Source organism: Aulostomus chinensis, chromosome 14, assembly GCF_037954235.1.
Source record: "Aulostomus chinensis isolate RoL2024-O1b breed Wild chromosome 14, RoL_Achi_v1.0, whole genome shotgun sequence".
In the NCBI taxonomy this organism is placed as follows: domain Eukaryota; kingdom Metazoa; phylum Chordata; class Actinopteri; order Syngnathiformes; family Aulostomidae; genus Aulostomus; species Aulostomus chinensis.
In genome coordinates, this window is record NC_141333.1 from 23,343,955 (window position 1) to 23,371,866 (window position 27,912).

Consider the following 27,912-nt stretch of genomic DNA (forward strand, 5'->3'; position numbering starts at 1 on the left):
CTCACTTGAGGAACGCGCGAGCTGACGTTACTGTAACGTGCTCGCACCGTGACTCTCTCTCTCTCTCTCTCTCTCTCTCTCTCTTTCTCTCTCTCTGCCACACCCTCCCTCCTCCCGTCTCCATCTGGCACGCGTGCAGCGGTGCGGGGCTGGCCGTCCGTCCGTGCGTGCGTGCCGTGCGTCTCCCTGTCGGGCACCAGCAGCAGCAGCAGCATCAGCAACACAAAAGGGTCGGAGGCGCCGCGGGCTCCGTCAGCTCTGACCGGGAGGAGGAGGAGGCGGAGGAGGAGGAGGAAGACTCGCGTGGAGACAGAACAGGTGCGGACATGTTCTTCCTCTCTAACGTTTCGTTCTCGCTGTGGCGTTCGTCCATGTTGACGACGTTGATGACCTTGTCACCGCATCTCATCTCTCATTGACCCGCGCTCCATCCCTCGCAGGTGTGTGTGTGTGTGTGTGTGTGTGTGTGTGTGTGTGTGTGTGTGTGGCGTGCGCGCTGTAAAATGGGCCGGGACTTGCGTTTTCATCCAGGTTTGAACGCCCTGACGCCGGTGTCAATTGGCTAAATCGTAATGAATCGCTGTTGTTGTTTCTTTAATGGTTTCAAACCAGTGAAACCACGCCGATGTATCCACGCCATCGCCGCGATGTCGCGTGTGTGAGAACACACAGGAGAGAGAGCAGCGAAAGGCCAGATTCTTTGTTCTCCGTGCGCCTTTTTTTTTTTTTTTAGTCTGCAATTAATAGCCTGTAATCCCCGCGCGCCGCCCGCCCGCCCACTAATCTGCCATTAAGATTTCATATCGATCCGAGCCTCCGGGCGGTGCTGATGTGGTTCTTTCACCACGCCGCCTCTCAGACCAAGTACCAGAGGGTCCAGCAGGCGTGGGGGGCCCTGGCCTTGTCACAGAGATGGAATCCTCCTAGACAGGCTTCTGACTGGAGGCTCATGCCGGTGCTGAGGAGGCTGTTGCCAGCTCTGAGTGTGACGGATGGGTGGAGTTATTATTTTGAGGTTGTTGTTGTGTGTGGTTTCGTTAGATCAGGACGTAGAAGCTGTTCGGCGCCGGGGTTTTTGCAGAAGGAACCCTGTAAAGCCGGTTAGTCACTGGGACTGCTGGATGGGGTCCTGCAGCTGGAGGCCCGGCGTGGAGGCGGATTCTCAGACGCTGCACAGTAAACGATGGTTTGACCGGTTTGTATGTTCTCGATGTCCAAATGGAGACAAGTGCTGGTGTCCTGGGAGGCGTGAGAGCGCCAGCTGGTCTCCTGAGCTGGGATATTAGATCGGGAATATCGGGAGGACGTTCTGATCCGGATTCTCTTCAGTAGCTTGTCCCTGGACCATGAACCTGCTGTCATGTAACACAGGACATCACCTCACATTGCGGCGTACAGTTCCAGTAACTCCGTGTATCCGTGTCCTGCCTCCTGGTGTGACCTCACGTGAAACTGTGCGGCGTTGAGCACAATCAGGGCAGGACAGAGAAACACTGACTCGTGGGCTTCAGTTTGTTTGAAGTGCATTTGATTGTCGCGGTTCTGCGCCCATGGAACCGTCAGAGCCAACAAGACGGGGAAGGAGTAACTCTGGAGATACGAATCAAATATGTTGTTGAAAAAGAACGTCAGGCCTCATTCATGAAATGTGTCCTGACATGCATGTGTGTTATTTAACCCCCGATTTAGACTTAAAGGCAGGAAGCAGAGCCTGATTGTGAGTCCGTCTCCAGACAGATATTGTGAGTCTTTTTTAAACGATGGTAACAATTGAGTGCAAATTGAGGGTTAAAAATGGTGGCCTGGTGTGTGGGAACAAGTGGACGATACAAAGATTTTATGAATGAGGCCCATTGATCTGATCAAAGTGTTTCCTCGCTGCGTTGGGTCTTGTGCACAAGTGAGGTCATCCTTACCATCCATTAACTTGTGAAACATCAGCAAGAACGTGAAGATGGTTGCACTTTTGTTATGCAAGCGAAAGAAAAAAGAAGTCCGCATATTCAAGCGTCCACTTGTTGTGGTCGATCCCATGAAGACATTGAGTGGTTAAGTGGCTGTCAAGTGTGGCGGTGGCGGCGGCTGCTCCTGCGCCTCTGAGGGCGGCGGATCCCGTGTCACACTCTCTGGTTTGAGTGTGCGTGTGAATATGTATTAGTTAGAGGATGCTTGTGGTGCTTTGCTGGGGGTTCTGGGTAACGTAGTAGAATCGGCTGCCTCCGCTGGTTGTTTAGCCCCCTCATTTCCCCTGTATGACTGCAGTGTGATCCTGCCAAACGTGGGGAGGAGGAGGAGCTGGCCTCCTCACACAGTAACATTATTGTGACATACTGGCTTATTAATTCCACCAGAACCTTAAAATGAGGACGTCATCCAGTTATTCAGGGTTGAGGGTACCTGAGTGTAGTTTCAGGAGAGGCAGCCGGTGGTCACGTATGACGGTTACGGGATGATTCTGACATGTATGAGAAGTTGAGGCACAACATATAACAAGCCAGTGTGATGACACTGGTGCATACGGCGTTACTGTTAACCCACAACGGAGGCCTTTGTGAGCGTCAGCCAGATGAAATGATGAATGCCGCTCTGTTCTCCCGCATCGGCGCTGTCTGGCGGCCAAACAAAGTGTCACTTTGTGCCTCCTCAGCACAGCAGCACTAACAGACAGAGTCTCTCCTCTCCTGGCGCTCGCGCTGGCCCGATCCCCACCGACACACCAGCTGACCGCACATGTGCTCCCCTCCAACACGCATCTGCGCGCTTTTCATCCCGCTGACTGCTCCTTAGAAGGCCAATCAAAATTTCATCGATATGAGAAGACCGAGGGATGGCGTAACTCTGCAGCACGCCCACACACACACACACACACACACACACATGCAGCTGAGCCAGCCCTGCGTCTGACACCTGACTCCAGGTAATGCCCCAGTTCCACAGCGACAGCAGGCAGGTGGAGCAGCCACACTCCCGTAGATCCTCGCACACACGGCGTCTCAGGAGGAAGTCTTGATTCAGAGGAGAGCTGTGAGTAGATCCCCGGTGCGCTGAGCTCGTAGGTCAACTCTAACTAGGGTGTGCGTTCATTCTGTCGGTGTAGTTACCGCTGCTCCCCACACTCGTGTCCCGCAGGGTAGTGAAGTGCAGCAGGACATTCTGGTGTATCAACGAGGCGGAGCGTTTGTGTTTGGGAGGCCCGCTGTTGTGACACTGGTCAACCACGGTGTGGAAAATGTGATCGTGGTCATGTGATACAGGTTGCGTGTCACTCTGAAATCCATTGTTTCTCCACATGCATCTTGTGGACATTAAAAGCTACATGATCTCTGTATCATTCACAGAGGTGTTACTTCTCGAAGGCTCGTGTTTGTCCTGTAACGCACTCATGTCTACTAGTGTCGGTTCCCAAACGGGTTTTTAATCACGCTCACAACAGAAGAAGGATTACCGTGAAATTTTATGCACATTCATGATCTCCAGAGGATGGATCTTCCTGATCTAGAAGATCCTGGACCTCCTCCAGAAGCGCCTAGAGGCTCGTATTTGTAGGTGCAGGTGAAATATCTCAATCTGGCAGGGACATCCAGGTGCAGTCTGTTCCTGGTGGCATCAAAATGCTTCACGAAGCCAGTATTTTTATGACACGTCAGCATGCTGGAAAAACACGCAGGAGCTCACACAACTGCACCAGGTGGGAACTAGAATAAGAGCTGATGGAGAACCCCGTCCCGGTACTGGATCCTCTCTTCATGAGGATGAAAGAAGCGGTATGTTTCAGTTATGAGTATCGTCATTATACCGGAAACGTGTTCATTTTGGCCAGCGACAAACATCTGTTGTCCGTGATTGATGATTTTGTTTGCCGTGCTAATACTTCCATATCTGCGACGAGCGTGTCTGGGGACTCGTAGGTCCTCGTTGTTTGGTTTTTCGTGCGATGTGCTGAGGAGAAGCGAGTTGGCTGCTCCTCACGGCGGCGGGAGCTCCAGTGCGAACAGCAGTTCCAGAAGGGAGTGAAAGTGTGAATGTGTGCTGAAATTTAAAGAACAAAGTTTACCATCAGTTGATTGATTAACATAAAATGATTGGTACTGCAGCAGGGAAGCCAGTGTGCTAATCTCTACTGAGCTGTGGATGAAAGGATGCTTCTACCAGTATCTATCATCCAGAAGTGCTGACAAGCCTGAAGAACGAGTGTTTCTCAGGGTTTTTCTTCTTGTTGCTGCATCGTGAATGAATATTTTCATATGTGGGACGTCCTGGAGCGCGCAGGACCACCCACAGTGGAAAACGTGAAAGCCAAGTTCACTCCTCTTCTTTCACGCCACAAATCCTCTCATCACGTTCACGAACAGTCGTGGAGGCCATCAGTTCGACTTCACGGACCACTGCAGGGTGTCGGTGCCACTCAGCATTGTTTGACTGGCAGAGAGCGAAAACCACCAGTGCGCTTGGATACTCCCTCACTTTGCTGGTACACGTGAGCCAGCACTCGAGGCAGGTCTTTCTGCTGCTGTTACGACAAGCACAACACGAGCGACGGGGAGCGGCGTTTGAGCCGAGGGAGGTGTGTGCCAGGGGAACTATTTCAGTCTGTTTGTAGTGATAAGAGTCGGGTGTGTGAGTTGATTCTGTGGTGTGTCTGTTTCCTCTGGCTTCGGCTGCTGCACATGTTGTCATGGAAACCAGGGGCTGTTCAAACTTCAGAGAAGAGTCCGTAGAGAACGATGGCGTTGGCCAGACGTCATTTTCCCTCTGAGCCCTCGGCCTAAAGCCGGAATCAGGGACACTCAGAGTTCTTGATGGCCATGAAGAAGTATTGATCCAGCTTTCTTAATCAAACGCCCTCTCATCCACCCTCCCCATGTCACCCTCCATCCCTCCGTCACGTTCCTCATGACAGCACATGATGCAAAACCCAAACCTGTTTTTATCTTTCTTCTGTTGTATTTTTTTTCTTCACCATTTTCTCTCAAAGCCACAGCGGAGGCAGCGGAGACGTTCATCTGGGTAAAACAAGCTTTGTGCAAAAGAGCAGATCGATGTTCCCTAAGGTTTTACTGCAGTGGTGCGCAGCGATCTCGAGCTGTGCAACTGAAATAGGTAAACTGTTGCACGGCTCCACCACTCTCGTCTGTCTGCTTTGTCAGCAAGCTACCTGTGCCGGTGGCTGTGGCACCTAGACAACTCCGCTACTACACTACAGTCATGCCATCGGACTCTGGCAGTTGTCTCGCCTGCTCTGGTGCAGAGCCGTGTCACCATCAAATGATGTTGAGCTGCTGGGATGTTCGATAGCGCTGCAACGCAGCATGGCGTTACGCCCCTGCCATACTATGATGCAGCTGTACCCTTGTCAAAGGCATTTCTCTGCTTCTGTAGAGCACATGGCTGCTCCTCGTGCTTCTCTCATCTCATCTCTAGCTCTGCTCTCCCGTCTGTCCTCAGCAGCAATAGGCCAACAAACACTCAACAGCGCACACACGCACGCACGCACACACTCACACACACACACACACACACACACACACACACACAGCCCATTTATCAGACAGACACTTGTTTAACTTTACTGGCAGCCAAGGAAAGTCAACATGTAATAAAAAAAAAAAAAAGAAATCACGCAATGAAAAATAGAGGTTCACAAAATCCCTCTTATCACCAGCAGACAACACAGCATCCAGTCTCTCTCTCTCGCTCTCTCTCTCTCTCTCTCTTCGCCACGCTCTCTGTTTGTGTTCACACTACCAAACATGCTTGCTCGCTCCTTGTTCTGTGCTGGCCAGAGTCGGGCAGGACAAAGAGTCTTTCTGGGCCAGACATTTCTGAGAGAGTCTGTCGGGCTCGTTCACCCTCAGGAAGGAAGCCCACAGCATGCTGATCCCACTGGAGACAGCCGGCGCCTCTCCGGCTCTCTCCGTGCTGTCTCACACTCTGTGGCGTTTCTCTCCGCTGGCAACGGGGATTGTGGTTTCACACGTTTCTGCAGCGCATCAGAAAACCTCTGGCTCGGCGGGCTGCAGTCAGGTGTTGAGTGTTTGGAGCGAGGACACAGAGTTCAAGAAGCCGTCTGCTGTTCGCTGGTCTTTTTATGAGAGCTGCATCAGATGTGGTTCTCTGTGGTGATGTGATTCTGCCTGGGAAGCTGTAATAATTAGAGCAAGCTGACAGAGTGTTAATCTCCACTGCTACAGGGTCAGACTGACAGTTCTACCTGCATCCCCCAACCACTCAGCTGTGTATTATCTCCTAGGATGTTTGTAGAGCACTGACAAGAGCGGCCTCAGAGGGCTCATCTCGCTATAACAGCACAGGCTTTATGGAGTCCAAGACAAGCGAATCAGCAAGAACCATTCTGCAAGAGCTAGCAGAGCTGAGTGTTTTGATGATCAAGCTAGAGTTGTCAGAGAGCAAAAGAAAAGAGAGACGTGTGGAGCTGCAGCTGGAGCACAGTGAACGCTCAGCACTCCATCCCTGATGCACCATCATTGTCTCTCCTCCTCCCACAATTAAAGTTCCTTTTCGAGCTGCAGTAAAGCAGATAACAGCATCCCCATGTGTGCTCCCTTCTTCTCTCACCACAGCCAAGGCGTGCAGTGACCATGGCAACAGACGCCACGGAAACTAAGCATGACATTCATTTAGAGGTAACCGAATCCAAAGGCCCAGGTAAATAGGAAAAAATGAGTGCTTTTCCAGTGCTCTTAAAGAGACAGTGCGTCAGCGCTGAGAAGCCCTGGCCCCCTTTCACTGTCTCTTCAAGATCTGCATGGTGTGGTGGAGGAGATTTTCTCTTCCTCGTGTGCTGTGTTCATATTTCCAACTTCCTTCAGCTCCTACTTCATTAGCCTTGATTTGATCCCTCTAAGCAGGTTGAAGATTCCACCAGGGCGCATCGAGACAGCGTAGCCCACAGCGCCACTTAAATCTGTCGTGTCCTAGAGGGGGGGGGGGGCATTCGTAACAATTGCATGTCGCATTTTGGATCCACAAATTGAGCAGTCAGCATAGTTAGACACCTAAAATCCAGTATTACAGCATCGTTTTGGTAAACCTGCTTATGCTAGAGGAGGGAACTGCTTAGCCTAGCTGTTAGGTTAGCATTACTTCTTACCAGAAATAGTTGGATTATGCTGAAAAATTTATAGGGAAGTTAAACTATAATCAGCTTATAATTATATCTTTTAATTGAGTTATACTTTAAAAAAAATGCTCTTGGCGGATAGTTTAGGTTTTGTATTAATATCCCAGGAGCCTTCACTTCGGACCCATCGACATCATGAACCAACAGGCTGGAGGAAGAAAATTAGCAGTGTGAGATTCTAAACTGTTGTGCTTCTTTTACACTTTTGTAAACTGCAAATAGGACAGTTTTGTCCCTCAAAGTTCCATTAACATATATATTTGCACATGGTTTTTGACTTGTAATTTACTTAATTTAAAGTATTAAAATGAATCATTTTCTGTTAGCGTTAGCGTCGCACAAAGTCCGCAAACAAGTGCAAAAACAGCTAGCTTGGTTCTGAGGGAAGGCGCCGCTAAAGGTGATTTGGTAGTTTCTCATTTGGCTTGGCGCTACAGATGTATATGTCCAGATATAGAAGTGGAAATAGTGAGATGTAGAAGGTTCAGCCTGTTTACTGCACGAAGCTAATCAGCTGCTGATTGCATCTGTCTTCTTTTCTTGATCTCAAGCGGGAGGTTGTTAAACTCTGACCTTGAAATCTATTAATTTATTGGATAATTACACACCCATAGTGACTGTGCTAACTGTTTTTATCAGGAAGGTGAGCAGCTGTTTCAGGGGTTGTGCAATTCATCTTCATATTTGGAGAGTGGTTTCCTCTGCCCCGAGCTACGTGGTTCACTTTCACCAGATGCAAAACATGCCCTGTTCAGATGGCAAGAAAGAGACGCCAGCAGGAGTCTGAGTCCAGAGTTCCAGGGGTCGAACACGCAACTGCAAGTAAACAGGAAGCAAAAGTAGGGTGGGATGGGTGCCGTGTGGAGTGCTGCTGCAGAATCTTATATGCTGCTGAAGTGTGTCCTGTCTTGTTTCACGCATGAGTGTGTGAGCATGCCAAAGGCAGTACATTATGGGCTTTGAACCGGAGTAGAGGCGCAGGATGGGCCTGACGTGAGGAGAGTATGCTGCAGAGAGAGCAAACATCAGTGTCGCTCTATACTACCGCTGACAGAATATTGAGCATGCTATCAAATTCATCAGCGCTCTGGGGAAATACACAAACATGATTTTGACCATGATTGACAGGTGTTGAGCAAAGCCGTTGATAGCTAGAGTCAAATATAAAAAGCAGTTACATAACGATGCTTCTATCGAGTGAGATTATTCCACTCCCAGTGCTTCTGACAAAACATTAGGATCTTGATGCAAATGTGAGTGTCTACAATCTAAATTCAGAGTAGTTCAAAAAGGGACGAAACAACCCCAGAAAAAGAGGCAGAAAACAAGTCAAACGCTTGGCTGTATGGTAAATGTAACTGTTACTGTTTAGCTTAGCTTAGCTTAGCTTAGCTTTGCATAGCTTAACCTGGATGTCTGAGGGCCTTGATTGCCAAGCCTGGAAGAAAATATTATACCTCGATAAAATGTAGAAAACTGAAAGTGCCAAATAAAATCAATGAACCAACGAATGAACTAATATGGAATTAAATGCAGCAAATTGTGTTTGAAAAGTAAACATAGGCAGTTATTAATTCAAGGTTTCCATTTTCTTTCAATTTTTCAAAATTATTTCCTCATTTTACTTATTCATTCCGTGGCGTGGCTCAAAGCTGGAGTGGCCGTCCAGCAACCAAAGGGTCGCTGGTTCGATCCTCACTTCCCCCGGTGACCATGTCCAAGTGTCCTTGAGCAAGATACTGAACCCCTAATTGCTCCTGATGGCCTTGTGACGGACTGGTGACCCGTCCAGGGTGAACCCCGCCTCTCACCCAATGTCAGCTGGGATAGGCTCCACCCCCCCGCCACCCATTACAGATAAGCAGTGTAGAAAATGGGTGGATGGATGGACTTATTTACTCCTTGAATATTTCATCTCAAATATTTGATTTGGTCAATATAGCCATGTACTTCTTTTATGTATTATTCTTAATTAATTTAACAGCTGCTATTGAAGTGTTTATTTTTTCTGATGGCCAGAACTAAACTCGCTCCTGTTTCCAGGCGCTATGCTAGTCAGAGATAACCAGCTGCTGATTGTAGCTTCATATTTACTGTGCGGGCCTGTAAACGGTGAACACCTTGTGATTATTTGTTGCATCGCTCCTGGCAGGAAAGCAGATCAACACATTTGTTGTCACATTAATCTTCTCATTGGTTTGACTGAGCTACGTTACGTCCAGATGTAGTCTCAGGTTTATTTCGTGTAAACTAACAAATTCAAAACAAGAAGAGGAGTGATCTCGCTGTTCTAAACCCGCAATCAAAGCAGAACAACACAAATGGAGGGGCGTGTCTGGTGATAAGAACCGTAGGGTAAATACAGTCCTGGTCAAACGTTACTCCCCGTATCTCCAGTGTTTGATCCCATCTTTCTTTTCTCCTTTAAATGGGGGCAAAAATAAAGCAAATTTCAGAGCTGCGTTGAGAACTCAGTAGTTTTGCAGCAATAGAAACGAGGGTGGATGCAAAGATTCTGTATGTGTATCACAGCAGTGTTTGAATGGATAACGCAGCACCTGAAACTTCACTTTCACAATATTTCACTGAGGGGAGTCATGTATTGCATCATCTGGGCCAGGAAAGGCCATTAACAAAAGAAGACCATGGATTATACAACTTCCTGCAGCTTTTTGAGGGAAACTCTCCTCACTGACATCTTTGCTCTCTTTGCACTTTTTCTTGAAGGAAAGACAGACACTTTGAAGGGTCGTGTTGTTCTGTCTTCCTCTACCGAGGGCCCTCTGGCCTCCGTGATGCAACGTTTGACTTCCCGCAGTGAGGACAACTCCAAATAATATTTCGGAGGGAGGGGTCTCAGTAAGATCGTCTGTTCCAATGCTTCTGTTGTACAGACAGACGGCTTGTAAGTCATCAACAAACCTTGGGACACGTTCAGAAATTGCTTGCATCAACCGTCTCGGCTTTGCGTTCTTTCAAAAATTAAAACAACAAAACAAAAACCAAAAAAATCCCTTCTCATGATTTTGAAGTGGAATTATTTCTCAGTTTCCAGTGACCTTAAGTTGTGGCCACTGGAAATCGAAATCCTTTTAATCATTTACAAATATATTTTGAGCAGTTTTGGTGGGTGAATGAAGCTTCTCTCACACTTCCATGCTGAGGATCTACATGGGGAAGTTTTGTGTCTCATCTCCCATGATGGTAGATTAGTGAAATCCCACACCAGTTGCTACTAATAGCTCTGAAAGCGATACTGGCCGAGCCCCGAGGACGTCTTCTGCAGTACACAGTGGTGTAGAGTAGCCTGGTAGCCCGGTAACCTCACCCACGTAGTTCATCCAGTGGAGCTCCGCTGGTCCCCAGACAAACGACGAGTCAGACTAAAACAAAACTCATCAGCAGACTCACACAGGCAGACGCAGCAGTGCTGAGATACACACCCGCCGGGAAACTTCACTCTAACAGTTTTTAAATTTACCACAGAGACACGTTTGTCCTGCACACAGAACTCCTCTTTGGGGCCCTGAGAAGACAATTGAGGTGATTTTTGCCTTTGACGCATGGGAAAGTTTAGCTTTCCTTTCAGAGACAAAGAAAGCTGCCGACCAAAAGTCCAAAGTTACTTTCACAATGTTGTCTTTTACAACGGATGTTTTATTGCACAAGCCAACCATCCCCATACAGCTTTCTGCTTATCAGAGAGTTTATTGTTATAATTTGGCAGAACTGGCACTAATGGGTCAGGAAAGCGAGAGCCTGATTAGTTGTGATGCGTGTCGTTAAGTAGCAATGGAGGCTTGTTTCTAATCAGATAGTGAGTAACTTGGAGGGTTGTTATCCATCAAAAGATTGCTCACATGTTTGAGCTCAGGCCTGGTGTGAGGGACATGTCTGACCTGGAGTCTTAACCCACCTGGACAGCCACGGGGTCACGCTGGCTTGTCACGCTTTCCTTTCTTTCAGTCAGTCATGAAAGGGTTTGGTCGCCATTGTTTTTTGAGCTGCTTTGGCTGTGGGTGCTCCCTTGTTTTTGTGTTTGTCTGTTATGCTTCCTGTAAAGATGAGTAAGTATGAATAAAAGAGCCAAGGTTTTCTTCTCATTCCATCTGCTATTTTGATTTATTTTCCTTCGACTCGATCAATTGCATTTCATTATCTTACCCACAGGCACACATACAAAGCCACGCCCACAGGCACCGTCTTGCTTGTTCTCCAGCCTGAGGGCGCGATATAAAGATTGATGATCTGATTGCATGGAGCAGCAGTTATCATCTGTTTTCTTTGCCAGCAGAGAAGAGAAGGCGGCAGGGCAAATTCCAGCCCTTCAGACGACTGTTCGGGAAGAAGAAGAAGAGGGAGGCGAAAGGAGGCTTTGATGGAGCAGAGCTGAAGGCCAGTTTCTCTACTGGAGAAGTGTGCAATGGAGTTGTGTCTGATGATGAGGAGCCCAGTCAGAGTCTGAGGTAGGCTGACACATGGAGCTTCACATTTCATGGAGCGTTTCAGGGAAACGGAACAAAACTAAGCTTATCCTTGCTTTAACCACATATTGATATTTTAGTGTTCGCGTTTAGAGAGTTTACAAAGTCCTGCCACCTAGAAACTGGTGACAAATCATGGTGAAACCCTGAAGCAGCGCTGAGGCACTGAGGACGCGGATGCTGCCGTTGCTTACCTACCGCATGTCAGCAGATCTTCATCCAGGTCAACACGTTTGGGACGTTTTGTGTAACCGCCTTTGTAAGGGAACAGGCAGAAGGGTGTCCATCCCTACAAGTCCAGACTTGTAGACTCTACGTAAGACCGCGATGCAGCAGTGGCGCTTCATTCTGTTTTTCCTTTCATTTGTCCCTGATCTGTAGAACGAGACAATCCGACTCATCACACCCTGCTTCCACACATGGATGTCTGCTTTTGTTTGGTCAGTTCACGGAGGATGAGGGCGGTAGACATGCTTGTGATGATCTGTTTTTCGACACCTGGACATGTAGAATATCCTCCTGGAACACTGCAGGGAGCTGTTCTTTAGCTCAGGGGTAGCTGGCCAGCACAGCGTTGATGACCTCTGAAATCCACAGCAAATTTATATTAAAAAAATTCATTGAACTCATCCTGCGAGTCAGTGACCGCAGAGGTTTCCGCAAGAAATGAATGGACCCCCAAGTGAAGTGCAGAGTTCTGGACCCCAAATGTTATGTGGAAGCATCACATTCAGCCTGGTGAGACCGATTTCACGCGCCCAGTAAAATGAAAGTGTTCAACACGGTCATCAACGCAGCATGTTGTGGTCATACAGTCACTGGGAAAAGGGGGAGGCTCCCTTCTGACAGCTCATAAATGCCTGGGTATGATTTGAGCCTTTAATTGATGTGCTGAAACTGCGAGTGTGTAAGGAGGACATTCGTGTCTTTGTGTGAAGTGACTGATGGAGCGACAGGGCAGCACCACTCATGATAAATGAATAACAGACTGACAGTAATGATACGCTGCGAAACTGAGGCAGCGCTTGTTCTCCTGCAGGGAGTTGAATCCAATTGGATCTCGAGCTCTCTCCCACGACAGCATCTTTATCCCCGGGGAGTCGGTGGAGGACCCCGGGCTGGATCTCACCATGTCCCAGGAAAACGTCTCGGATAAAGTTAGGAATCTGCAGGTGGTGCCTTGTAGCAATACAAACTCAGTTGCAGATTAGCTCCTCTCTGTCTGTACACTTACCGTGTTGGTTCGTTGATCCCTCAGAGGCAGATTGCACAAAGTATCAAGTTTGGGCAGAAGCCACCCTCTCTGAGGAGGAGTGAGGGAGACGAGGGAAGTTCAGAAGAGGAGGAGGCTCCCCGGAGCCCTCTTAAAGTGATGGCGCAGGTAGAAGCTGAGCCAGCAAGACCAGAACCAAAGGTAACGTTTGCTCTTTTGTTCTCATGATAATGTGGTGTCATCTTGAAGCTTCTCAGACTGTAATTTGTGTAAAATGCAGGTCCAGGAGGCCCAGCAAGCCGGACCACACAGCACCCCTGTGAAGTCCCCCAGGTCCAAAAGAGTTCTTCCACCCACTGGTACGATTGAGTCCATCAACCTGGACGCCGTCCCACAGTCAGTCCCTCGCCTCGACAACACCGCTGCCAAACATAAACTGTCTGTCAAGCCGAAAAATCAGAGGGTCTCGCGCAAGCACCGGCGCTTCACCCAGGTGAGTCAGAGCTCTCATCCTTTGTTTCCTTGCCAACTTTTGTTGTCGGAAACGAATCGTGCCTCTGCCTCCCCAGGACCTGCAAGAGGTTTCTATTCCTGGCGTTCTGCAAGAGGACCTGGAAACAGCTGAGATCTCGATAGATGACCAGCGCAGGACATCGGTGGAGGAGGCCCGGGAGAGTTTCAAGAAACAGAGACTGCATGAGGAGGAGAGACAGGTGACGAAGAGGAAGCTGGAGGAAGAGAGGCTCAGACAGGAGGAAGAGGAGAGGAGGAGGAGGGCTGAGGAGCGGAGGCTGAGGGAACTAGAGGAGGAGGAGCGCATCTGTAAAGAGCAGGAGGAGAGAAAGCTTCGTGAGGAGGCTGAGAGGAGGCGGGAGGAAGAGGAGAAAAGGATCCGAGAAGAAGAAGGAAGGCGGCGGCAAGAGGAGGAGGAGGAGGAACGGAAAAAGGAAGAGGAGAGGCAGATGCGAGAGGAGCAGGTGCGTCGGCAGCAGGAGGAGGAGCGAAGACGACTGGAAGAGCAGAGAAGGCGAGAGGAGGAGGAGAGAATGACAAGGGAAGAGGAGTTACGGAGGCATCAGGAGCTTGAGAGGAAGCAAAAAGAGGAAGAGCAAAGAAAGCAAAAGGAGGAGGCAGAAAAGCAGAGGCTACTGGAGATGGAGAGAAAGGATGAGGAGCAGAGGAGGCTGTCATTAGAGGAAGAGGATGGACGCTGTGATCCACAGGAGAGGAAGAGGAGAGCTGAGGAGTTGCGCTGGAGAGAGATGGAGGAGAGACAGAGGCCTTTCTCCTTCAAAGTTTCCTCTGGAGAAAAACAGATTTTGTTCCAGAGGGTCAACCTGACGCCAGTTACACCGGCCTCTGGCCTCCAGGGTGCCGCTGTGGCTGAGCACAGCCATGCTGCCAAGGCTTCTTCTGAGGGTCCAGAATCCCCTAATCTGCCAACGTCTCCGTACGTCCCCCATACGGCAATCCTGGTGACCGGAGCCCAGCTCTGTGGGACAGCCGTCAACATGGACCAGATCAAAGACACTGCCTGTAAGTCTCTGCTGGGTCTGGGAGAGGATAGAAAGGCCCAGGTAACCCCCCAGACCAAGAGCAAGACTTCACCGGATCGCAAGTCTGGCAAAACCAAATCCCTCACCGAGTCCTCGCTCTCTACAGACCAGTCCAGTGCAGCCATCCTGGCAGAGTGGGCTACTATTAGATCCAAGATATTCAAGGGAGTAGAAGAGGGGAAGTATGACGAGTATCTGGACCCCGGCAGAGTCCAACCTCAGCCCCCTGGGGAAGAGCAGACTCCTTTCTCCCACACACACCTCCGAAAGACAACGTCTGCCAGCCCCAAGTTCTCCATCACCCCGGCCAAGAAGAAGTTTGGAGATTCAAGCAGGAACTCTGAGTTGCTCGGTGCAGATGACAAAGAAGCAGGAGAGGATGCTGCTTCTTCTGATAGTTCAACTGCGGCCTCGCCAGTTCCGACCAGCAAACCTCAGCACAAGGCGAGTAAAACCGTCCGTATTGTAGAAAGAGGGTCAGAGGAATGTATGTTTGCCAAAGACCTCCCCTCTTTCCTGGTCCCCAGCCCTGGAGGCAAACCTGAAGAGCTAAGTATGAAGAGTAGGGGTCTGAGTGAGACAGAGGAGTCTGAGGGCCGACAGGAAGGAGAGGAGCGAGGTCAGGACAGTGAGGATAAGCCCACACCTTTTGGCATTAAGCTGAGGAGGACCAACTACTCTCTCCGTTTTCACAGCGAGCAGTCGACAGAAAAAAGGAAGAAACGCTACAGCGCCGGTGACAGCTTTGACGGTGTCCCTTCCCCCCTCACCCCCATCGAACCAGACTCTGATGCTTCCTCTGTCTTTTCTGACAAATCAAGTCCCGCTTCACCTCAGAAAGAGGGTGCGGCTGGCAAGTACTTGCACACATCTGCCTCCCCCGCCGTCCCTCGGGGTAGATCAGGTAAGTCTACCAGCCCTACTGCACACAGTGAAGGTGAAAAGGTGCTTTCCAAACCGTCGCTCTACTGGAGACCAGCCACATCGCCCAAACCTAGCGGAACAGTCCCAACACCTCCCCCATCACCGTTGCCTAAACGAGTTCACGGGGTTCCCGGCGATCCCCCGGCCCAGAGAACAGGGGGCGCTGTTTCATCCAGCCAGGAGCAGGCCGCCAGGAGTGAAGAACCATCAGCGGTGGCCCAGTTCCACCGGAGCAGCCAAGGCCAGATCCAAGGGGAGGAGGAGCCCAAGGAGAAGAGGTCCTTCTTCCCCTCCATTAACATCCCCTGGAGAGAGAAGGGGGACAGAAAGTCCGAACTCATCAAGAGAGGTCAGTGTGACTCGTGCTGATCAAGTAACTCAAGCTCTTGGTGTGGCACTGAGGAAATGTTTGGGGATGATGACACACACAACTGTTGCTCAACTCTTGCAGGACAACATCAGTTTCACTGTGTAACGGCAGCTGAATCTTGACTTCTGTACATTAGCTGTAAATCTAAAGCTACAGCTAACTTAGCATGCTAGCTTAGCATGTAGACAGGAAATGACTCATTTGTCTCTGTCCAAGTTGAGTTGTCTTGCTGCTGGTTGAAACAGTATTCAACATCAGAGAAGGTTGGTTTAATTTCTTGAATAAATTGATCGATTTCTCAGCAGCAAAGAAAGGTTGTATAGTTTCTTTTTGGTACTGATACAGACAACTGTGAATTGTATTGTTGCTAGCACATTAGCTACAAACAAAACCCCGCTCCCCTAAGATGTACCCATGCCCCCCTGCAGAAAAACCATCACTACAGAGCAGGCACTCGCTGGACAGCGCAAAGGTCCAGGAGAAGGAGGCTGGACCCTTGTGGATCACGCTGGCGCTGCAGAAGCAGAAGGGCTTCAGGGAGCAGCAGCAGAACCGAGAAGAACGCCGGAGCCAAAGAGAAACCAAGCTGGCTGAAAAACAAGCACGAGAGAGAGACAGTGTACGTGCCCCACACCTGCTGGCACGCGTTCTGCTCCTCCTCTTGAATGCACACATTCTCACAGGTCTCTTCCTCTCTTAACGTCACAGGTTACACTGTTAAGCCCCACAGAGAGCAAAGGGAGTGGGAGCACCAGTCCCGGTTCTAAACCTCAGACCCCAGAGGAGCCCAAGAGACCCGACAGCCTCCTGGGACGATTCGATCGGCGAGAGCAGCTGAAAAAAGCCAACACTTTACCCAGTTCTGTCACTGGTAGGAGCCTGCATGCACAGGGACAAAGCTGATCATTGCTCTCATCGGTCTTTGATTATTGATTCATATTTCTTCATCTGGTAAATTAGATCGCACACTTGAGCTGATTCAGGATGCCACTTTCTGAGAAACTATGACACTTTATGATGGATTAGATGATCAAAGCATCACTGCTCATTACGATTGATGCTTTTCCATTTCTGCTCTGAGAAAATACGTTCATATATGCTGACACAATCATGTTTAATTTGTTATTATGCACAAAAAAGGTCGAGCTGCTATTACTTATTAATTATAAGTTCTCATTTTGGTCACTCATTACTTGGGTCATATTTCAAGCGAAAAAGCAAACACGTTAGATTAAAAATGTGGGACTTTGTTGCTTTCGTCTGTCACATAGATTAAATGCTACAAGATGCAACTTTCATCTTTTTTATTTGAGTCCAGACCGTAGAGCTGATGAAAAAAACCACATTTGAATATGAAAGTAATTGTTCCTCATTAGAGGCTCAGCATGTCATCGCAGCTTCATCACTTTTACTCTTGAAATCTCACTAGAAAGGGTTTGTGACTCATTCTGGTCCCTGGTTTGTTGTCCCAGTTGAGATTGCAGATTCGACACCATCGCCACCTGCTGTCAAGGAGGTGTCAAAGCGCTTCCCCACCAGTGACTCTCCGCAGGTGTCCACAGAGCCGGCCTGGCTCGCCCTGGCCAAGCGAAAGGCCAAAGCCTGGAGTGACTGTCCTCAGATCATCAAGTAACATCCCCGGCAGCCCCCCCACCACAGCTTCACACCGGGCTCTGACCTGCACATCAACCAAGAGTCCACATCTATGAAACCCTTCACCGTCTCATAACCCCCCACTGGCTGGTACGATCATCATATTAAAGTGCTACTCACATTCACATACTACAATACAATCGCACAGATATATGTAAAGAATTACTGCGAGCATGCGCATACTGTATACAAACACACAAGTACCAAGAGGACGCAGATATACTGAACAAGCCACAGCCGTGGCCGGCCATTGCAATAGCCAACAAGCCCAGTTATTAATTTTGGAGCCAATTTTGTCACCGTGGTTGTAAATAAATAACTCACTTATCACAATGTGAAGCTTATGACAGTGTTTCAACAAGAGAGGGCGACGGACTGGATCTTTTTTTTTAAAGGGCTACCAGTAAGAACTACGCAACGTGACCCCGTTGAAGCGGCCTGGTGACAGCTGACCTGAGTGTTACTGGCATCTCCTCTGCCGTAGTCTCTCCTCGGTATTATTTATGTGAAGGAACAGATTTATATGTGTTGAAATGATGTTGTACATCTCTGAGCCTTGTTTGTCATGTACAAAAAAAAAAAAAAAAGAGAAGCCTTTTTTGTTCTTTTTTTACTCACTTGAGATTAAAACTGTGTCCGTGATGACTGTGATAGCCGCCAGAGCTATTGGAGAATCTGCCACTATGTAGTGATCAGAATCTGTTAGTGAAGCCACTCCGACAGAATCTGCCATAACCAGACAGGTGGGCGCACTTGAACACAGTGCTGAGGCGTTACCGGGCATTTACAGCTGATGCTCACCGCTGTGTGACTTGGAGTTTTTGCTTTCGCTCCCTGCTTGCTGTAACCTACAATTCTTGTAGCCGTCCTCCTGTAACACACTTGTGTTTGTGGGCAAATGTCATCACTTCCTTGTAAATGTGATGCATCATGTAAACATCTCCTCTATTAAGAAGCCCTCCAGCACTCTCATCTCCTGCCACTCACTGAAGGATCTGTATATGTGTAAGTATGTACTGTATGTAAGTCGAAGGCGTTAACGAAGCTTCGGTCAGGAGACCTGAGTCACTTTGTCATTTTGTTTCTAACTTTGGTCGTGCACAATAGTGTAGTGTACACAGTGTTACATGTAACAAAAAAAATGTTTGGTATTATTTGCACTTTTTTGTCCCACTTAGAGATATTCATGAGGACGTTCTTAAAGGGATCAAATGTTATGAATGATGTAAAATAAATACTGATGTCTGATCTGACTGGTGGCGCTTCCTTCTTGTCTCTAGCAACACTCCCTCCCCGCTTTGACACAAATGGAAGCCGTCAGCGTTTATTTGAAAATACACGCTCCCTCTTCAACAATCAGCTTTAAACAATACACGTTATCATTGCGGCAGCCGACTACGATGGAGCTTTCATACACAACCGGCGAGGAGAACAGCTCTCCAGGAAGAGTGCATGAGGCTAACGTTTGTCCATTTTGAGCATCCAGGATGTAGACTGTTCCATCGGTGGAGGCCAGCGCCACGAGAATCCCCTTGCTGCCTACCGTGGAGCCATCAAAGGCACATGGACTGGAGTACACCTTGGCGCTGGTCTGGAAACTCCAAACCAGAGAGCCGTCGGCACAGTTCAAACAGTACAGGCACCCGTCATGTGATCCACACAGGACCCTCCGCTGGTCCGGTGTCGCGCATGGAGACGAGAAGACGGGTCCATTTGTAAGAAACTGCCACAGCTGAGTGGAAATCAAGAGAAACACTATTTTACGCCCAATTTTAACAACAGCTTGGTAAAACTGTTAGTGGTGTGTAAGAAGGTAAACACCTGCATCAAATGTGGTAAATACAAAAGTTGATCGAAGCATCATCAGTATGCGTGCTGTCAGTGAATTACACTTTAAATAAATAAAATGGTCATTAAATCCTGCGTCAAACCTTCACCCTTTAAATCCCAGATGTTCCCTCGCCAGTTAACAGCTTTTTCATTTGACAACCTTAGAAAAGTCAGTCGCAACACATTTAAACTGCAGTAAACTACAGCAATATTTTAACGATGGCTACCAAGTAGTTGTGTAAAACTAGATGGGTTATGTACTTGACATCGTGACTGCTGCCAGGTGTCATGACAGACAGTAGTTGGCGCTCCAGGATTTGCTAGGAGAGCCGGTAGCCACCCGACCAGCTCAGGAACGAGCCCTCAGACGTGCGGGTTTGCGTGCTTGAACGTCCGCTCCCCTCGACTCAGAGCCAGTGGGACTTTTTAAAATAGGTTTTTGCTTAATTTCCTGAGACAAAGCCTGTGGTTCACACTACATCAAGACATTTTAATTATTTGTTCTATGCAAAGCCAGATGTGTTGACGTCTGTGTCCGTGGTGTAGTGCAACATTAGCTTTTAAATTCTAGTGATTGACTTGCTGCTTCAGCAATCATTAACTTTGTTTCCATTAGCAAAGATGATCTTTCTTACTAAACTTCCTCACAAACATTTGTTTGTCAAAGCTCATTTTTGGAAATCACCCAGAATGGGAAGACACGGTGACGGGAGCCTCTGGGCGTCGTCCCTGCTGTGCTTTCCAGGGCTGAGATGAAGCAAACGTCTCTGCATGTCACTGAGTGCGTGTCACATTTGCACACAGACCAACAAACTAAAGGCGTGTGCACACAAACGCGGAATTTATCAGCGAGGAACTAGAATTCACGACCAGAAGCAGCAGAAGTCTCGTTGTGGTAGTCGTTTGTAGTCCAGGTGGTTCTGACCAATCATGCCTCAGCAGGTTACGTTCAACCGTCTGCTGTGAGGAGTTTAGTTAACTGTCATCGTAAGTCAAGTGTTAAGTTTAACTGTAACCAGCAAATGGAAAAATGAGTTTTCAGCTTCACTGGACACACCAGGAGCCCACACACATCCAGAGTGGAGCACAGCAGGGGTCCGTGCTCCTGGGAAGCGCTGTGCTGCACTACGTTCTGCTTCTCACCGGTTTCCCCACGTCGCTGAAGCAGCAGATGTTTCCATCCACCGAGCCGATCACCACGCGGCCAGAGAGGCAGTTTGGTGAGGAAAAGAACGGGACGTCTCTATGAAGCGACCACAGGACGTCGCCGCTGTCCTGGGAGAACAACCAGAAACACGGACACGTTGGATCGCCTGTGACAAACTTGTTACTTGTAGCCAAAAGAATTTTGTTTTACTGACTCACAGGATGAAGACACAGCAGGTGACCTCCCAGTGTTGCTACGTACAGCTGTCTGAGGGAGGTGTGGATGTACGGGGAGGAAAACACAGCCCCGCCCCCACAGTGGCGCTTCCAAACACACCGCTGAGCCTACACATCAAAACACACATTTCCAGGCTTTCTCAGAACTTCAAGCCTAGTTACATTGTGGGTTTCACTGTTTAATGGGTGAAAGATTTCTAATATAATCAACACTTCCATGGCATCACACCAACTATTTGGGAAATTCTCTTGACGTCCGTCCACCTCAGAGCCAGACAAGAGGACAGTTCCTCTTCTCTCCTCTGTGCTGCATTAGGGGGCTGAGACCTTGAGAGACCAGCTGACCGCTAGCTAGCTTAGCACAATGAAGGGTAGTAGATGGGAAGTGTTAGCGTAACCCTATCACAAGTCAACAAATAGCTGAGGTTCAGGATCTTCCTATCCAGCAGGAATTCCAGTCCTCGGCAAACGTTGTCTTTTTTGCATCAAACTTCTCTAGCAGAGAAGTTCAGACTGCAGGCACATGAGATTTACTTCTCAAGCCACAGCGACTTCTGTCCACTGATGCCGCATTTCACAGGGATGAGAACGGATCTGTCGAGTCCAGACATCAGAAACCTCTCAACAAATTAAACGGCGAATAACAACAGGGTGGGAGAAATTCTATGTGAGTCTCCAGGGTGTCCAGACTGACACACATTGATAGAAATCCCTTTAGAATCCAATTTCAAACCAACTCCAAATGCGTTTCATGTGGTGTGTTGGTTGCCCAGGTGGTCTATCATCAATCTAGTTCAGACAAAACAATAACTGACTCAGAGTGGCGGTTTGAACGAGGTCTCTGTCCCTGGTAGGAAATCCTACAATTCAATATCTTGTCATTTTAAATCTAATTTTGATTCGTTTAATTTAAATTTGGACTGGTTGTGTATTAGTTGATTTAGGTGTGTGAAAACTATATATTGCAGTGTTTCATTTAACAGAGATTTTCCACAAGAGCAGTGATGAGAAATCCACATTTCCTTGTCTTATTCCAAGTAGTAGATTTCAGGGATTCTCCTTATTTTGGGAGTATAGATTGATCGCCTCCACCGCATCGTACTGATCTCTACCGGTGATCCGTTCACATCAAACACTCTCACCTCTGGGTTCAGGGCGTAAACGTGGCCATCATGTGATCCCACCATCACCAGACCACTGTGAACATCCACAGCCGCGCAGCTCTTCACGGCGTCGCTGGTCTCAAATGTCCACTGAGTCTCTCCAGACGCAGCACACAGGAAATACAAACAGCCGTCGTAGCAACCTGGAGAAGTCAAACGTCATCATCACGTTCAGCAAATAGAAGACATTCAGAGAAGAGCTGATACTGGCCTATAACCACGAGGCGCCCACAGCGAGACACGGCGGCTGACGCCTCGATTCTCCCCCCGAGGACTCGCTCCCACAGAAGGCTGCCGGTGTCCAGGTCTAAAGCCTGCATCCTGTGAGAGTGGGAGCCGATGAACACTGTTGTTTTAGCCTCGCCTGGTTCTTCTTGTACTAAAAGCACCGGGGAGGCATCCACACATCTGCCTGTGTCTGACGACCAGCTCACACTGAGTCCCAGGACTCTGGACTCCACATCAGCATCACCACTCCGATGTTTTCCTCCAAGCACATCGGCCTGAAAGCTGTTTGTCTCTGCGTGTCTGATGTCTCTCACCTCACCGGCTCTTCTGAGGACTTTGCCAGCTGGTACCTGAGGCCTCGCGGCTGCTGTGGGCTCCTGACATTCCCTCTTTGCTAGCGTCCCAGTCAGAGCTTCAGCTTGTCGTTTCTTGGCCTCGGACTGCGGTAACGGGCAGCTCTCTAGTGGCACCGTCACTTTGGTAATGTGGCAAAGAACATCCAAGAAAGTCCCATCAAGAATAACCTCCAGAAGCTGAGGTGAGCTCACTCCCGTGGCGGTGAGGATGTCTTCACAGAGACGAAGTGCCTTCAGAGAATCTCCTCCGCTGAAGAGGAAGTTGGATTCCTCGTCAATGGCTGCATTTTCAGCAAGACCTAAAGCTCCCTGAAGACAAGATGTTCAAAGTGTTAAGTGAGTGTACATCAACAAACAACTAATTCTTTAAAAAAATGCCAAACCTGCCAAAAAGTTTGTAGGCTTTGCTTGAGTTGGGTGACATCTCCCCGTGAGGCTGCTGAACCCTGTCTCTGACTTAGGTGTACTCTCATGAGAGCCTGCACGTCCACTTTGCCTGTCAACATTCAAAGTAGACAGCAAGCACACCATTAGGCCTCCTCAAATTGTGTGTGTGTGTGTGTGTGTGTGTGTGTGTGTGTGTGTGTGTGTGTGTGTGTGTGAGATGCCCACCATGAGAAGTCAGAGGTAATGCTGGGACGAGCACCAGTGTGTCTGGGACACTGTAAGGGGGCAGCAGCAGAGACAGCTGCTCCAGGATGAGTCGACTCAGCTCTCCACTGGCCGTCTCCTGCTGCGCTGGGACCGAGGACAGGAGGCTGTGCTGCTGATGCTCAGCAGAAGCAGGGGCAGGTTGTTCCACATGCAGCTGTGCAGATGGCAGATCTGCTTCCTGGCATCCAGATGCCACAACAAAGGCAAGCAGGCGCCAGCCCTCTTGCAGGCACACAGCGCAGGCGTCCACCTCAGGTAGCCTCAGAATGAGCTGGAGAACAACAACAACACATCCATCACACACACACGCAACACACCAAACATCCTGATGTCGCTCTACTTGGTCTAGACTGAATTATATGGTGGTATCTGCTTCAGAATGAATGTCACAACATAATCTGAAGATCTCATTTACATGAAACGACAACTGAAGGATTTCAGAAATCATTTTGTGAACTTTTTAGCCCTGATACAGACGGAAAATGTTGCATCACACCAACATTCTCACCAAAATCTCAACACAAAAGGTACATATACATATTATATGTATGTATGTATGTGTATACACACACACACACACACACACACACACGTTAGTTCATATTGTAAATACTCATCAACAGCAGGGATGCTCCCTATTTTTTTGTATTGTAAACTGTTTTCTTGTCTGTACCAACATCGACTGCACGTCTGTCCCTCCTGGTGAGGGATCCTCCTCTGTTGCTCAACTTGAGGTTTCTCAGATTTTTCCCTGTTAAAAGGGTTTTCTATGGAGTTTTTCCTCAGTCGATGTGAGGGTCTAAGGGCAGAGGAAGTTGTTATGATGCCATGTGAAGCCCTTTGAGACAAACTGGTGGTGAAAACGGGCTCTACAAATAAAATTGCCTTGCCTTGCCTTTTCATGGAAATACAGAAATGTTTCAACTCCATCCATCCATTTTCTCTTCTTTGTTCCCCCTGGACAGGTCACCAGTCCATGGCAGGACCAACACATAGAGACAGACAACCATTGGCTCTCACAGCCACACCTACGGTCAATTTAGAGTCTGGATTAACCTGGTCCCTCTTGATGTCTTTGGACTGTGGAGGAAGCTGGAGTACCAGAGAGAACCCAGCAGGAACAGGGAGAACATGGAGACTCACACAGAAAGATCCCGTGCTCCAGCCGGGGCTTGAACCCGGAACCTTCATGCTGTGAGGGGACAGTGATGACCACTGCACCACCGTGCAGTGGTCATCACTGTCCCCTGCCTGTCCACCACTGTCACCACTGTCACACTTCACCACTGTCCCCAGCCTGCAGGCAAAGGGTCTGACACATTGTGTCATAAAGAACATAAATGTGAGCTGCAACAGAGGGACAGATTACACACCCACGAGCCTTGAAACTCTCCTAGACTCCAGCCACCACACAGCTCTGTGTGTGCATCTGAATGTGTATTCATCAGTTGTTTTCTTTTGAAACTGAATAAATCCAAGTGGATAAAAAAACGGATCCAAACAGAAGAAGCTCTCACTTGCTGCAAGCCGTCCAAGTTCACCCGTTTCCCATGACGTTTAATGGTCCTGTCTTTCCGTCCGAGGTAGAACAGCTGTGCGTTTTTAACGTTCACCCAGTCTCCAGTAGCTCGCATCGTTCCTGGGACCAGCGTGTCCTCGTGCTCCAGGAGGCAGACCCTGCCCTCCCCACCTGCATGCAGGATCATTGACAGTGACGCGCATCACCTTTGAGAGACTCACGTGGCCGCTACCCACCTATGAACACCTGTCCTTCACCTTCTGTCACAAGGCAGCCGAGTTCGTCTCTTACTTCCACCACCGTGTCCCTCAGAGGAGTCCCCAGAGGCACCGAGGACACTGGGCTGCAGTGAAGCAGAAATCAACCACAGGTTTTACTGCAACTTATTTCTGGTTTTAAATCAACATTCACACGCCTGCTCGAGGAAGGACACTGACTGGGACAGGGGGATTTTGTAACAGGAGGCCCAGCAGGACACCTCAGTCACGCCGTAAAGATTGTAGATGTCGGTTGTGTTGTCCTCGTGCCGCCAGCTGCTCAGCTGACACGGCGACGGGCACGACTCTCCCCCCAGGGCCAACACACGCAATGAGGAGCTGGATGACAGCACTTCCTGTTTGAGGACACGAGGTCCGAAGCGAGCAAGCAGTGTGGGCGTGACCTGTGGAAACATGATGAAACCCCGTTGTGAGAGAAAAGACGGACTTGTTGATTGTCAGTAAAGCTGAGAAGAATGAATGGACTCCTGCCTGCAGGATCGTCGTCTTGTGACTCTTAAAGAGCAGCTGAGACAGTCGATTGGGGATTTTCTTAATCACGGCAGGGATGATAAGGAGCGTCGCCCCAGACGATAAGGCCAGGAAAATATCCACCACAGAAGGGTCAAAGGTTAAGGGCGAGGCCAGGAAAACCACATCATCTGCACTCACCTGAAACAGAGATCTGAGGGAGGGGCCGAGGTCACCTGCTGAGTTTATGAACAGAGTCAGTCCAACACGGTGTAGATCTGCAGAAACCAACTTCTCTCAGTCCTCAACCATGAGAGCAGTGACCATCTCACTGCATTGTACTAATGGAGGCTCCCCCGCTCAAGCAAACAACCTCATGTGTGAGCCAGTAACCCTCCAGAGGAAGTTCAAATGAAGAAACTGGCTTCACTGAGAACGACGATGCGGAATCATCTGGACCGAGTCTTCATGACTGCAGCTTCCAACTTCCAATTTAGTGTGTGTCTTTGCACCTAAAAATACGGAATGGCGTTCCTGAGATATGGCACTAATGAGCTGGGGCCGATGATCAGGGTTTCCAGCTGGTGAGGGCTGAATTGTCCCCTGTCCGTCCTTTCACTCTCCTTTCCTGCAAGCGCAGTGGAAGTGTGGAAGAGTATGTGTTGTAATGGTGTGAGGAATTGCCTCATGACTGTTGCTGCAAACCCATTTTCTCACCAAACTCGTTCCAGGTCATCCTCAGCCCCAAGAGGATGATTGTGCCGAATTTGAAGAAATTTCCTCAAAGCTCTCAAGAGTTGTCACATTGAAGAGAACAGGACAGACAACCTAAAACATGCAGTCCTCAACGTTACAGCAGCATCAAAACTACGATGGAAGAACGACTGTGGTGCTGATTTGTTAAAGTAGGGCGAACAAACTACTTTTAAAATGTTGGTTTTCTGAATGGAGTTTGGACTTGAACTCCAAGTTGCACCAGCGTGAATGTAAACGTGATCCGTCATCACAGGTGACAGTGAGTTGGAGAAGGCTGGTGACCACGGGTGTATCACTGACCTCAGATGGAGAATGTTGGGGAGTATACACCTGTGCGGCACCCTCACAGTCTTTGGATGCCCTGTGGTTCCAGACGTGTGCAGCACGTATGCCAAGTGTCCGGATGTACAGAGATCAGCAGCGTCTGCCCGGGGGGCTCCAATTGGCTCCGCTCTCTGTTGGTGCTCTGGAACCAGTGGCGGCGTGACTCGCACCAGGGCGAGTTTGAATTTAGGCAGCACCGAACAAACCTTCACGGCCATGTGTTTGCCCAGCGCTGCCTGGAACCGCTTGAGTGGAGGAGAAAACAATATGAACATCAATAAAAACGGTTATCGGGGTCATCTAACACACACACACACACACACACACACACACACACACACACACACACACAGAGGAAGATCAATGACGTTCAGATACAACAGAGCCTGCTGTAGAGTGGAATTTGTCTTTTCATGAGATTTACATGAATGTTACTACAAACAATAAGAATTGTGATATTAAATAATTCTTCCAAGACATAAATCCATGTGTGTGGACAAATGAAAGCCCTGTGAAGAACTGTGTGTATTTTCTATCTACAAACTGATGGAGCTCTGTGACTACCAGATCGAGGAGAAGCTGTAGCAGGCACAGGTCCCACTGGTGGATCATGGCTCTGGGTGTCAGCAGGGACTCAACAGAATAAACCCAAGAAAATCTGCTCTTTAAGATTGGCTTAGTTTTTGTTTCCAGCACCTCAGCAGAGCTCAGGCAGGTGGAGCAGCTAGCAACCTTCATGTTCAGCTACTTTCAAATTTGAATTAAGCTGCACAATCAAATGTCGGATTTAAACCGTTAGTGAGGAAATTATGTCTAATATTAAACCTGCAGGAGGTCAGTCTTCACGGCGCAGTGCTTGAGGCCACACTTGGTCATGACTGTGGCAGAGAGAAGCCCCGGAGCGTCCAGATCCAGGGGGACATAGGCAGCAGGGGTCTGCAGGATCCTGACACACAAGGAGGAGAATCCCACATTATCCTTCACGTCACGGTCACTCAAGCCCATCCCAACATGCACTTGGCATCAACGTGACCTCACCCTAAAATCCAAACAGGTATGAACAGATCATCGCTGCAGTACAGCCCTATGACACCGCTACAGTTCTTCCGCAGAATGTGCGTCAGTTCACCCGAAAGCTCAAGCAACTCTTTGTAGAGCAGAGACACTGGACCGTCCGAAGATAAGCTGCCGTCGAAAGTCACAGCTACTCTGTGAGAGTGGACCGAGGCGGCGGCGGCTACCAGCCCCTGCAGGCTTCCAGCATCCATGCTGCCGACCCGACGAGCAGTAATCTGTTCCAACACTCGCAGGATGCGACTTCACATCTACTCTAGTCGGGTAACAAGTGTTTTGTTTACACCCAGGGATCCGGACAGACCAAGTCGAGTGAAGATGACGTATTACGTTACCATGACGCCTTGGCAATTACCATATCGATGGCCAAACTTAAGCTTGTTCATATCTGTCTTTAAACTAAACAGGTAGCCATAATCATATAATTCCTCATTACAACAATTTACTGCACAATACTTTAACCGTGACTGTTCGTCAGCAAGTCGAAAAGCCTTACACGAAGCGACGTTAACTGTCTACGTGTTAACGAACTATCCACACACAATTACATGTGTAC

The 27,912-nt window shown here is 48.8% G+C and overlaps 2 protein-coding genes across 6 annotated transcripts; one reads left to right on the forward strand and one right to left on the reverse strand.

Annotated features, from left to right (window-relative positions):
• Positions 1-120: 120 nt before the first annotated feature.
• cracd (capping protein inhibiting regulator of actin dynamics) lies at positions 121-18,603 on the forward strand. 3 transcript variants are annotated; one of them, XM_086224691.1, is made up of 9 exons: positions 121-318; positions 11,433-11,607; positions 12,665-12,797; positions 12,884-13,039; positions 13,119-13,331; positions 13,408-15,667; positions 16,117-16,307; positions 16,397-16,559; positions 17,161-18,602. In XM_086224691.1, exons 3-9 carry the CDS (start codon positions 12,756-12,758, stop codon positions 17,319-17,321), a joined length of 3,186 nt encoding a protein of 1,061 aa, XP_086080817.1. In that variant the 5' UTR covers positions 121-318; positions 11,433-11,607; positions 12,665-12,755; the 3' UTR covers positions 17,322-18,602. The 3 variants fall into 3 exon arrangements, with proteins under 3 accessions (XP_086080817.1, XP_086080819.1, XP_086080816.1); XM_086224693.1 differs by having other exon boundaries at positions 11,436-11,607; XM_086224690.1 differs by lacking the exon at positions 121-318 and adding an exon at positions 4,486-5,100 and having other exon boundaries at positions 11,436-11,607; positions 17,161-18,603.
• On the reverse strand, positions 16,928-27,831 carry aasdh (aminoadipate-semialdehyde dehydrogenase). 3 transcript variants are annotated; one of them, XM_086224694.1, is made up of 14 exons: positions 27,321-27,831; positions 27,108-27,228; positions 26,259-26,527; positions 25,224-25,416; positions 24,912-25,135; positions 24,711-24,817; positions 24,473-24,645; positions 22,914-23,226; positions 22,685-22,797; positions 21,929-22,610; positions 21,697-21,860; positions 20,537-20,662; positions 20,315-20,446; positions 16,932-19,073 (listed from the first exon to the last, which is right to left on the reverse strand). In XM_086224694.1, exons 1-14 carry the CDS (start codon positions 27,548-27,550, stop codon positions 18,666-18,668), a joined length of 3,255 nt encoding a protein of 1,084 aa, XP_086080820.1. In that variant the 5' UTR covers positions 27,551-27,831; the 3' UTR covers positions 16,932-18,665. The 3 variants fall into 3 exon arrangements, 2 of the variants coding, with proteins under 2 accessions (XP_086080821.1, XP_086080820.1); XR_015119291.1 differs by having other exon boundaries at positions 18,954-19,073; positions 20,229-20,446; XM_086224695.1 differs by lacking the exons at positions 20,315-20,446; positions 20,537-20,662 and having other exon boundaries at positions 16,928-19,073.
• Between the last annotated feature and the right edge of the window lie 81 nt (positions 27,832-27,912).

What these genes read in the sequence shown, in the direction of transcription:
- aasdh (XM_086224694.1), bottom strand. Translation starts at nt 27,550, where the DNA reads ATGGATGCTGGAAGCCTGCAGGGGCTGGTAGCCGCCGCCGCCTCGGTC. An exon ending in TGAAGGACAGGTGTTCATAG is followed by an intron (nt 24,646 to 24,710) that starts GTGGGTAGCGGC and finishes TCCTGCATGCAG; the next exon opens with GTGGGGAGGGCAGGGTCTGC. An exon ending in ATTACCTCTGACTTCTCATG is followed by an intron (nt 22,798 to 22,913) that starts GTGGGCATCTCA and finishes GAATGTTGACAG; the next exon opens with GCAAAGTGGACGTGCAGGCT.
- cracd (XM_086224690.1), top strand. Translation starts at nt 5,040, where the DNA reads ATGTTCCCTAAGGTTTTACTGCAGTGGTGCGCAGCGATCTCGAGCTGT. An exon ending in CAGCAAGACCAGAACCAAAG is followed by an intron (nt 13,040 to 13,118) that starts GTAACGTTTGCT and finishes TGTAAAATGCAG; the next exon opens with GTCCAGGAGGCCCAGCAAGC. An exon ending in GTCCGAACTCATCAAGAGAG is followed by an intron (nt 15,668 to 16,116) that starts GTCAGTGTGACT and finishes GCCCCCCTGCAG; the next exon opens with AAAAACCATCACTACAGAGC.